Raw genomic sequence first — 12,036 nt, forward strand, 5'->3', positions numbered from 1 at the left:
ACGTTCAACAAAAAAAAAGGTATAATCCCAGATCTGGGAGGATACTTTGTTACAGGCAGCACACGGGTAAGAAAGAAAAAGTGAATTAAATAAAAGAATAAATAAGTCCAATAATGTGCAAAAGGCCAAAACTAGAAGAATGCGACTGGCGACTAAAATATGGATGCATGACGAGGAACATGCAAACGTGGTGTAGCTTTCACACAGTCCAGGAGTGAATACTTTAGAAAAGTCCAAGAAAAGACGGCTTGTGTCTTGAAGAAGCTCAAAATATTTGACTACATTGGGCACGTGACTCGTTTTTATAATCAGAGTGAGAGTGCACACGGGTAAGGTTCACAGCAGCAGAACTGCAGATGTGTGAGACGAAGCTCACTGTTGCAACAAACACAAAGCATAAGAAGAGCATCTGTTCAGTGTAAGTTACAGTTCAGAAACAGTCGTTTAATCAGACATAAGCTTCAATGGCGTTATTAAAGGTTAAGTTCACATATGAATCTGATGTTTACATCCCAAAACATACAGTTTAGATTTATTTTAAACTATGAATGCTCAAAACTCCAGTGGCTGTAGGTGACATACAGTTGTTAAAGTCCATGACAGACTTGCTTTTACCCGTCAAGCTCACAATCTCAGACATGAAAGGATGACAGTTATTCTTTTTTAATGATAACATCTGCAACAGGGAAAAAAAGCCCACCAGTACCAGAGTAATAACCAAACCAGGACTGCAGCTAGCTGTGAAAGAAGAAGCAACACAGGAGTTGTTGATGACAGGACAACTCAGTTATCACGAAACATGAGAGATCAGTTCAAAGCACATATCAACACACGGTCAGTGAGAGAGCCATATTTTTGTAATGTGTTGATTCCAGAAGCCATAAAAAAATTACAAGTTCATCTGCAAATCATAAAACATGGAGCGTACCCACATATTACTGCAAATGTGATCTGAAGGTCCCTTTTAGTGTCACAGTGATAGGAGTGCAGTTGTCGTCAGGAATTCAAATTCACCGTTCAGACTGTTACAATGCTGCTCATGTTCACTGCAGGTGGAGTTATTGTTCTTATTATACACGGTGCCCCATTTACAGAGGATCTTCTCACCAGAATGCACAACATAATAACATGTTATAATAATATTCATAAAAATAATAATAATAAATAAAAATACTAATATGTAAAACAGAAAAGAAAGCGACCACGTGTACAGTGTCAGAACAAACCGAGAGGAGGAGGCATCACCATGACAACACCCGTGTACATTCACCTGGTAACATCAAAGAAGGCAAGGCCTCCTGCTCCCCCACAGGTCCACTCATGCCCCCTTACAGGGTGCACAACCCCCCCCCCAAAAAAAAAGATTTAAAAAAACAAACCAAAAAAAAGCCCAGCAGTTTGCAGCTGCCTTGACCTTCAAAATAAATCTTACCACAGAAAAAAAGGAAAAACAAGGTGTATTATCATCATCACAGCATGCTCTCAAGGCAGGTCTACAGAGTAACAAGGACCCTTTGTGGTTAAGGGGGTGATTCCAGTCAGTTCAGAGACACCAGTGGAATCAAAGACTTGGTTTTTAACATTTCATAAAGGGTTCAAATTCACACACTCAAAGTATAATGTTGCCGTCCTAGTGCAGAGTCCATCTGAAGCCTGAAATACTGAACCTCAGGTGCTGTGTTCAGAGAGTTTTGGTCCTCTTCAGGGTCGCGGTGCCATACCCTCAGGAACGCATAGCTCAGACCAATGGGATCAGGGGTCCCCCCTCTGCCCTCCCCTCTGCTCTCTGATGTTAAAGTAGCTCATTTTAACAGAGGGTGTCTGTATTGAAAGAGAGCTGCACCTGCCAAACACACACAAATATACACATCAGAATATCACTACACGTGCTAACACATAGCAGTGATGTCTTTGTCAGCTCACAATGATGGGAGCGTGCATAAGAAAGTCCAGTGTTTGTTTGAGAACAGTGGGAGAATGTTCTTTGTTCAGACCTCCAGCTCATCTGCAGAGTCTGCACATACTACCTGCTCGGTGTTGTTCCACAGTCTGAAGTCTGACAGACTAACAACCTGTTTAGGGTGCAATCCTGTTCTGTTACCTGATGATAGATGGGCTGAGATCCTGTGTGAACACTTAGATTTATGTAACACTGTCAGTGTTAGATGGTTCGCTCCTTTAGAGGACATTGCTGCATTGAAAACAGGCTGAATGTATTTAAATCATTAGCTTTTACACGTGTAGAGGAAACCATGCTGGTTAAGCACATTTGTTTACTCTGTCTGCTGGTGGAAAGCTACTCCAGTGTTAACTCTTCACTCCTGTTGTCTCCTGAGGTTTGTGCTGTGGTGATGAGGGTCACTGAGTACCTGTCCTTCTACAGTAGTAGCAGTGTTTCCATTGCTTGCTGATTTCCTCGTCTTCTCATGCTAGAGGGCAACTGCAAGCTACACTGACGCTACAACATCTCGTGGTAACATTAAAGTATTTCCTAGCCCAAGTTCTGGGTGATATCTCTTCCACACACTATATCTCTGTTTGTCTCGTGTTACTGACCTTCCAGACTGTTTCAAAGATGTGGGGACTGCTGCACCTTCACCTGTGCACCCCTCCCTCTGAACTTCAATGAACAGAGAAACAGAAAACTCTAGGCAGGATCTGCTCACCCGTTCCTCTTCGAAGCTAATGAGACCTTCATCATCATCGCTCTCCAGCTCTTCTGGCGCCTCACTGATCAGAGCGTTGAGTTCTGTGTTGGCCGTTCGAGACTTTAGAAGGCTGAAGATGCGCTGCAGGGGGGACTTTCCACTGCCCAGGGGCGACACATCCTGCTGCTCAAGGTTATCGCTTTGTTTCTTGGCAAAGTTAACAAACACCTGGATGGAAAAAGAGATCCTGTACTTAATTTTTTATTTAAGATATTCCTTTTTGAAGTCTTGGATGAAACTGAGTCACTCACATTATCCAGAGTAGTCTGACTGACAGAGTAGTCCTCAATACCCAGCACCTCCACCACCTGCTCCATCTTACTAAAGACCTGAGCCAGGGACATGCGCTCAGACTTCAGCTGGTACTGCACCTTGGTGTGGTGACGCTCCTGCAAATATGATAACATGGTTTACAGTTTACCACATTTTTCAGCTGTGGTATTGTGACTGTGAACATTGACTCCAATTATAGGGATATGGACCAGCTCTTGATCCTGTGGGTATTACCTTTTAGGTTAGCAATTAGTAGCTAACTCAAGCTGGTGTTGAGGATACTGGCCTAGCTTTAACTGCCTACGATCGGATGCCTACCCTGTTTCAGCTGAATGGTACATGGACTGATTCTTATATAAAGCTTTTCTTCTCTCACAGAGTACTCACAGCGCTCTATACAACATGCCACATCCACACAAGCACTTTCTTCTATGCTTTAAGTGCTTACTATCTAACATTCACACACATTCATGCTCGGATGGATGCATCGGCGAGCAACTCAGGGTTAGTATCTTGCTGAAGGCATGCAGACTGGGGCAGCCAGGGACTGAACCACCAACCTTCTGATCATCTACATCCTGAGCTACAGCCAGCCAAAGATGCACCCCACTAGAACCTAAAGTTAGGGACGGTCAACAGCTGTACCAGTTGTAGGAGGCTCCTTGCACTTGTTGAATGGACAGGTAAGTACTTTAGTGAATGTCCACATCGTCAGACTTTATATGCAGAGATTTTATTACAGCGATATAGCACAGGCAAAGTAGCTTAATGAAACAATACGGATCTTCTAATTAAACCACACAAAACTTTACATTCTTGAATCGATTCTATGCCGATGCTACAGATCTACCACCAGTTTCGGTATATAACCACACTATTCAGGTAATATTTGCTCTTTATTATATTTATTAAAGAGTGGTAATATTATCTCTTTGATGAGGATCTTTAGATCTACAATATAAAGCAGCTGTTGGTGTGAATTTACACTATATCATGAAAACACAACTGAACTGTTGGTGAGGTTTAGTCTGGTGCTACGTCTGTCAGGTTGGTGCTCTGTGGGTAAAATGACGAGTACACTGGAGAGTTGCTGTGATGTACCTTCAGCAGAGCCTCGGGGAAGTTTCTGTTGAAAAATCGAACCACCTCTTTGACGCTGGAGCTGCTCTTTGTCCTCACCGTGATCATGTAGCCATCTCCAAACCTATAACACGTTAAGAGAAACATGACTGTGCCAAGTCAGGACATAATGGCACGATCATAAAGTTCTCCAACTCTGCCCATTAAAAAAAGCGCCCCAGCATATGTTATATGAGTACTGAGCGAGCCACAATTGTAAACTTTTTTCTAATTAGGATTTTTTTAATATACCTTTGTCTTTTTTAACCTCATGAATGTGGGCAGCACTGTGCCGTGGTGATTAGCACTGTTGCCTCACAGAAAGAACTCTGCATGTTCTCCCAGTGTTTGCTGGGTTCTCTCTGGGTACTCTGGCTTCCTCCACACAGCTTAATGGGGAATCCCAAATTGCTCATTCATGGGTGTGAATGGTTGTCTGTCAGACAGACTGGCGACCTGTCTGGGGTGCACCCTGGCTCTCACCCTTTGACAGCTGGCACATTTGTAGTCAACTATGAGACCTGAGGTTAAGGGTGGTCTTTTGCAGTTGCCTGTGGGATCCCCTGGAAAATACCCAAATAAGCTTCAGTTTCTATGGGAGTATGGATGATGAAGCAGAGCTGCTTCTAAATCTGGACAAATGTAAAGATTTTCTGTCCTTGCATCCTCTGATAGCTAAAGAAATGATGGCAGCTGTGTGCAATGTCCTGGACAGAACTGCAGCAGACTGCAGGATCTGGTGCAGCTGCCACATAAAGCTCGTCTGATTTTAAGGACTGCCTGTTTTTCCATGGACTGAGGATGAACTAGTGGAGACAGGGCAAGAGTGCAGGATGAGGAGGAAAGCTTATATGTACTGTTCATTATACCAAAGGTAGAAACCTGATATTAATGACCTGACAGTACTCAAGCTGATTTTAAAATGATAAGTCAGAGCTGTGGATGAGCACGGTCAGGTTGTAAAAACAGCTGGAAAAAGATGAGATCACCAGGAGAACAGTGTCTCACCTCAGATTTACTCCACCTCATCCCAAACCACCACAAACATCAGGTGAAAATACTCCTCCCTCACATCCAGTGTTACATCTCATTCTACTGTCCAAGATCAGCTGTTCCACAGCCCAGGAGAAATTACTGCCCTCTTGTGGCAGTTGAAAGTCTCCATAACTGTGAAACATTAGACTGGAAATGCTGTTGTGGATGCTGGTTCGACATATACTCCCCAGCTGACAAACTCACCTCATGTACTTGCTCTCACCTTGTACTTGTCTAACAGACAACCGAGCTAGCTGCTGGGCTGGATGGAGACAGAAATGACTCTTTAGAGTAAAAGCTGGCATGTGCCTGTGGTGGTGCTTGTTTCAAAGACAACGGCATTTCCTGCTCTACTGAGTTTGGATTTCATATTATTCATTGGTAGTCAGCTGGATGTTTCAGAAGGAAAGTATTGGTTTGATGATGATAAGATAAGACACTTCTCTTCAGGAGTGGGGGGCGTGGTGGGGTGGATGACCAGAGTACTGCTTTCTTTCAGCAGACACTCCTTGTGTCTCCACGTCAGAATGTGCCACCATCATCTGTGCTCTACAGGGCCCCTCACAGAAGCTTACGATAGAGGTGGAAGGCTCTGATACAGGAGATATAACATCAATCCCACCATGTCATCAAAACAGGGCCTTATCTATCGTGTTCTCAAGCTTCCCTACAGACCATGAGCCAGCCACAATCCTTCCCCTGGACATCTGGGAAGACACCAAACCTACTGACGATTGCAGAAATGGTCTGCTGGCTAAAACCGAGCTGGGATGTTCAGGAGAATGTGCAAAACTGTAATGTGTTCTATTGTACAAACTTCAAAACCAGAAACCAGCAGGCAAACACCAACAAACGATGGTCCAAAGGGATGTATGTGATGGGTCCATCCCCCAAGAAGATCAACCAAAGTGTCTTTGTTGACACGACTCCAGGTAAGTAGGATTATTCTCTTTAAGAAAGTAACATCAGTGGCCCCTATCTGATCCATGATTTGTCCTCCTGGAAGTCATGAAACCCAGTTTGTCTCCTCATTCTTGCAGACAGTGTCCCAAACCTGGAATTTTGCCTACAAATGAACACATCCTCGGAGCAGTGTTGTGGAAAGAGTAAACTGCACCTTAAAAAAAGAGACTCTCACATTGAAACCAGACATAAACAGTGGGACAAATTCATGACTCCGAGTTTGCTCTAAATCCAGCTGTTCAGGTGTCCACTGGTTTCTCCTGCAGAGCTGAATCTTTAACGACTCTTGGATGTGTCGCTGCACCCTCGAGATGTCACACATCAAACCTCTGGATATGCCAAATCTCAGAGCTGCAGGTCCTGAGTAACCGTGTCTTCAGAAACCTGGACTCTATTACAGTGATTAACTATGATTACAGAAGGTCCTGACCTGTTCTTTAGGTGCTGGATGCTCCCCAGGCATTTAAACCTGCCATTCACCATAATGCCCAGTCTGGTACACAAGGCCTCACACTCCTCCATGCTGCAGATGTAGTGAAAACACTTTGGTGAAACATTTGTAACACAGATGGTATAACAGGAGGTTTTCCAGAGGAACATGCATGTCATTACTAAGCTTTATAACCTGTGTGACGTCAGCACTACAGAACGTCCGGTCTTGATTATGTCCAGGATTAAATTCCAGAGGAACCTGCGGGCCTTTGGGTCCATCCCAGTGGTGGGCTCATCCTAAACACAAGCAAACACAACAATGTTTAAAACAGCGATAGACTCTGGATGGATTCTGAACCTTACTGCCTGGGACGTTGATAGGCTGGCATGTGTAATGTAGAAATGTTGGACAACTCTGACGTTTGTTTGGTTTTTTAATCTGGAATTTTTTACTATTTGACTAACTGGATGAAGAAAATGTTGGGTTGATGCTGTCTCCACAGGCGGTTCAGGGACACTCACTGCAGTCTTTAAGTAAAACTGGTTGCATATTGTCTGTATCCATGTTACAGTTAATCATTAAAAATGATCATATATTATGATGTTTATATCAAAAGATTACTGTGTTGCACACGGACATTAAAATATAATCCAAGGTACGAGTAGAACTCGCAGAGTAACTAACTTATATAATACTATCACTACTTTTATAATACTTTGTATACATGTATACAATACTATCAAGTTTTTATAAAAATATTTATAAATGATCACTCAGATTACTGATTAGAAACTTTACTAAAAGCCCCATAGTCACACATTCACATAGTCCTTCATTTTATGCTTTTAAGCACTTCTATCACAAACTGTGTCAAAGGTACTTTTAACGGCTCCATTTCAATGTTAAACATGCTTCCAAAAATGAACTAAAGCTTCAAACAGAATGTGAAGAAACTGGCGGCTTGACCCTCTGAACCCGAGCACAGACAGCATCTATTCTTCTTACCAGGAAGATGAGTGATGGGTACCCGATGAGAGCAATGGCAGTGGAGAGCTTGCGTTTGTTTCCTCCACTGTAAGTGCCAGCTGGTTTGTCTGCATACTTGGACAGCTCCAGCTTTTCCAATGCCCACTGCACCACCTACAGGGGGTAAAGAGTAATGTGAGCTGTTGAAATTCTGCTGTTCAGGCGATGAAGGAGACAACGGTAGGATATCCCCCCTTAATATGGAACTGCATAACATTTGCTGAATTGTTCCAATATTTGATCCTCAGTTTGTATTTCTCTGTCCTACATGTTGAGGCAATGTCCAACATTTTGGGTCTGACTCTTGACTGTAAGTATTGGTCTTTTACTAAATAACTGCGGAATCAGCAAAAATTCTTGTAGGTTAACATGTCACCATGTTTTGCTGGCTGTGTTAAGTGGATAATTACAAGACACCAAAAAGTCCTGTGGAGTCTGATAAAAAAAAAATAACACAATTAGAATAACTAACTGTTGCATAAAATAGCAGTTTTAAAGGTTATTGGGGAATAAAGGTCAGAGGAAGAAGATTACTGCATAAGACAAAACTTTAGCTCTTTTTCTTTGTAATTACTTCACAAAATACTGTGATAAAACTCGCTTCACATTCTAAATGTCTCTCCACGTCAGTAACACAGAGAGAGCAAGTTTATCATGCACAGGATATTCTTTTCATTATCTTACTGCACAAAGTCCAACAACTGCCGTCACAATGTGAAGTCATTTTTAGCTCAGTGAGTCAACTCAGGTTTCACCTGCTCGAAAAATTAAGGGAACACTCAGTCATCACAAAAAAGCTGCAATTAAGTTTTATCAGTTTAGATGGACCTCGCCTCCTGCAGACACACGACTACAGGAGGGGTTGGAGGGGGGCTTTGTGAATTCGGTGGCTGTCAGGAGCTGAGGCTCTGACGGTAGGCTGGCCAGTTAGCAAACATGACCATTTAACATCACCTCTTTGGCAGGACAAGAACCTGAGGTCGAGGGTCTCTGAATACCCCTGATTCAGTAGAGAATTGGGGTTCAACCTAGTGGAGGAAAGAGTTATTTCCCCTTCATGTCAGGGATTGGATCCTGGCTGGTGTCTGTTATTATAGTTCAGCTTATTGAGCCTTCATGTTTTTGGTTTTTGTTTTCTCCATGGGCAGAAAACAAAAACTAAAAACAATATGTAATAGTGGCTCTAGCAGATTTACATTTAGCTAGACTGATGGTCAAACCAGTTCAAGTGTCTTCATTTGCTCTACATGCTCCTCCCAGGTTTCACTGTAAACACCTACGTCGTCTAAATAAACTGCAATGCTTTATAATCCTGACACAACTGTATTCATTAATGTTTGAAAAGTAGCTGCTGCATTTCAAAGACCAAATGGCATGACAGCATATAAATACAGACCTGAAGGAGTGATGACAGAACAAATGTATTTGGCTCTCTGAGATAGAGGAACCTGTCGATACCCTTTCAAAAGGTCAAACTTGCTCACAAAGTTTGTCGTAGCTACCTGGTCAATACAATCTTTCATTCTGGGAAGAGGATATGCACCTGGCTGTATAACGCCATTCATTTAGCAAAAGTCAGTGCAAGACCTAAATTTGAAATCTGACTTCTACATCAGCAAACACAGAGATGAACAAGCAGAGGAAGAAGGCAACACCATTTTCTACCATTTACCTCAGATTCTAATATCTGTCGCTTATCAGGAGATGACCGGTAAAAATGCTGCTTAATAGGCTGAGCATCATCAATATCATGCTCCACTAAATGACCACAAGATGGTGTACCTGAGAACAGAGACAGATAAGACTCTATAATGTTCCCACAAAGTTTATTCTGTTCATCTGGATGCAGCGTTTTCAGTGTATGTAACTGTCTGATGTCAATCAGTTGTTCGGGTTTATCTTCGTCCAAATGCACAAGTTGCCCAGAGCTTCCCACCAATTTTTTTAAGATGATGTTGCAGCATCCTATCTTCCAATACTCCTCCTTCCTCTCAAGCACCACCTAAGATGAGGTAGAGGCTGCAGTCTTGTGAAAGAGGAGTCTTGGTGCTGAAGGTAAGGCTTTACCAAACATACCTGTATCACCACACATTAACATTTAAACACAAAGAGCACAAAGAGATGTTGAGACTCTGTAGAAACAAAGTCTGTTCACCATCCGACCAACCACGTGAATCTACAAGCTTCTCAAACATACAAAAGAATATATCTGGGTCCAAATCCAGAACTCCAGCACCACACTGAGTGTGTTAGCGTGCAACCTATGAGCAATACGCTGGTAAGGGGCCACAGCCAACCTATATTAAATTTTAGGAGGTGCTGAGCAAACTTGTGACTCCCCGTGTTACACACTGGGCTCTTTTTGCAGGCTGGAGAGGAACCCTCACTGACCAACAGATTACTGAACCAAATCAAGGTCCCACCCAGCATGTAAACTCATAACCCACGAGCAATACGCCAGGAAGGACCACAGGTTACAGAAGACTCTAAGGCTGCAAACGCGTGACTCCATGAGCAACCCACCGGGCTCTCTTTATAAGCTAGAGAGAAACTCTGACTCACCTGGCCCACCAACGTCTACACCACAGTCAGCTCCCACACAGCACGCGAGCAATACACTGGTATGGTATCACAGCCAGAGTCAACACAGGAAACAAACAGCAATCTTGGAAGGACTAAATGCTGTCACCCACATTTGTAATGACAGAGACTGAACACATGGGGCAGTTGACTGCTAGGTGGAGATCAACCAATCAGTGATTTTACACCTGTTTTACGGATAAGCTGAAAGATGTAGCTGGGCAACCCAGAGGGTCTTAAACAAGTATCTACTGGCCTTTCTAAAAGGAGGGTCATACGCTGTACATGTAATGTAATATGTAACATATATGTAACATATGTGAAAGAGAACTGGATTAGTACAAACCTTAATTTCAACCTTAAGTTGTACAATGATACACAACCAGACAGCAGGTATGTAACTAGCTCTGATTTCTGTCTCTGCTCAAGTACAAACAAAAGAAGCAAAATGTTCTGTAACATCAAAAGAACCTGTTTATTAATCTCAATGGAAATGGGAAGCATAATATCAGCTAAGTTGTTGCTGTTGCACGCCTCACTTATCTTGCTCAAAGTGATGCCTGATGGAAGTAAAATGTTATTTGTATAGCACCTTTCAAGACAAACATCACAGAGTGCTTCACAAAAAAAATACCAGGGCATTTAAAACAAAACAAAACAAATGTTAATCAAACGCGAGTTTACAGAACTTTAACTGAACAGAACTTTAAAAAGCATGAAAAGTATAAATATAACATTAGAACCCTTCAGGCTTAATATATTGGATTTCTAAAGTGGGGCCGCCACATCTCCCCGCGACTAGTTGTGACTGGGTGGTGGCCGAGAGGTGACAGGTGGTGCCAGGGCTCAATGCCAATGCCTAGCCCCTGCTGTACCACCTGGTTGTGAATCAGGGGCAGGAGAGAATGCTGAACATGGCATGGTGATCCCAAAAGCATGGTGTGGCATAGTGTGGGTAAGCTGGGAGAGTATGACAGTGGCCCTGGTGTATGAGAGCTTCCATTCAGACCATCAGCAGAGATCTGACAGCATTTCGAGGGAGGTTGGAGGCATCAAGTCCAAGTGAACCATTCTGCTCTGGTGGTTCCCTTTTCAAAAAAACTGTACCAGAGGTTGAGCTTTCAGAGGGAACTTATTTCTCAACCTTCCCAGTAATATCTATGCTAGTGTGCTGGAAAGAAGAGACTACCAGTTAGTCAAATCTTGGAACTAGGAGGACCCAATGTAAATGGTAAATGGCCTGTATTTGTATAGCGCTTTTCTAGTCCCTAAGGACCCCAAAGCGCTTTACACAACCAGTCATCCACCCATTCACACACACATTCACACACTGGTGATGGCAAGCTACATTGTAGCCACAGCTGCCCTGGGGCGCACTGACAGAGGCGAGTGGTGTTCAATGTGGTGTTCATCCTGTTTGTGGGACACTGAAGTCAGACTCCACCAGGGCTGCTCTTTGCCATAACTTTTACAGGCAGCATTTCAAGGCGCAGGAAAGTGGCAGAGGGGTTTCCATATTGGTGGTCATGAGATAATCTCTGTTTTTTGTAGATGACGTTGTGGTTAATCTGACAACATCAAGCGGTGACCTCAAGCGTGCAGCAGAGTTTAAAGCCAGATTTCTATAAAAGAAGAGGGTAGACTGCCCACTCCAGGTTGGGAAGGGTTTGCTACCCCAATTGTTTCCAGATTTCCAGGTGTTGTACCAGTGTAGAGGAGAGTAGATGCAGATGGGACTGTGTGGTGTTGGCAGTCATGTGGACACTGTAGTGGAGAGGATAACAGTGATCACCTGTTTCATCTACATTTCTACCCTCAACCACGGTCACAAGCTGTGGGTACGGTTCCACTAAAGCTGCTACTCCTGCACATCAAAATAAGCCAGATGAGCTGGTTTGA

The 12,036-nt window shown here is 43.2% G+C and overlaps 1 protein-coding gene across 1 annotated transcript in view; it reads right to left on the reverse strand.

Moving 5' to 3' along the window:
• Positions 1–423: 423 nt before the first annotated feature.
• The window catches only part of abca2 (ATP-binding cassette, sub-family A (ABC1), member 2), a 132,065-nt gene continuing 120,452 nt past the window's right edge, over positions 424–12,036 (reverse strand). The window contains exons 42-48 of the mRNA XM_063489427.1: positions 7,537–7,671; positions 6,724–6,827; positions 6,529–6,621; positions 4,083–4,185; positions 2,960–3,097; positions 2,667–2,876; positions 424–1,843 (exon numbers count right to left, since the gene is read on the reverse strand). Of these exons, the coding sequence (XP_063345497.1) occupies positions 1,808–1,843; positions 2,667–2,876; positions 2,960–3,097; positions 4,083–4,185; positions 6,529–6,621; positions 6,724–6,827; positions 7,537–7,671 (819 nt within the window). The 3' untranslated portion in view covers positions 424–1,807. The remainder of the gene's footprint in view (positions 1,844–2,666; positions 2,877–2,959; positions 3,098–4,082; positions 4,186–6,528; positions 6,622–6,723; positions 6,828–7,536; positions 7,672–12,036) is intronic.

This window comes from Pelmatolapia mariae, linkage group LG12 (genome assembly GCF_036321145.2).
Source record: "Pelmatolapia mariae isolate MD_Pm_ZW linkage group LG12, Pm_UMD_F_2, whole genome shotgun sequence".
NCBI classification, from domain to species: Eukaryota; Metazoa; Chordata; class Actinopteri; order Cichliformes; family Cichlidae; genus Pelmatolapia; species Pelmatolapia mariae.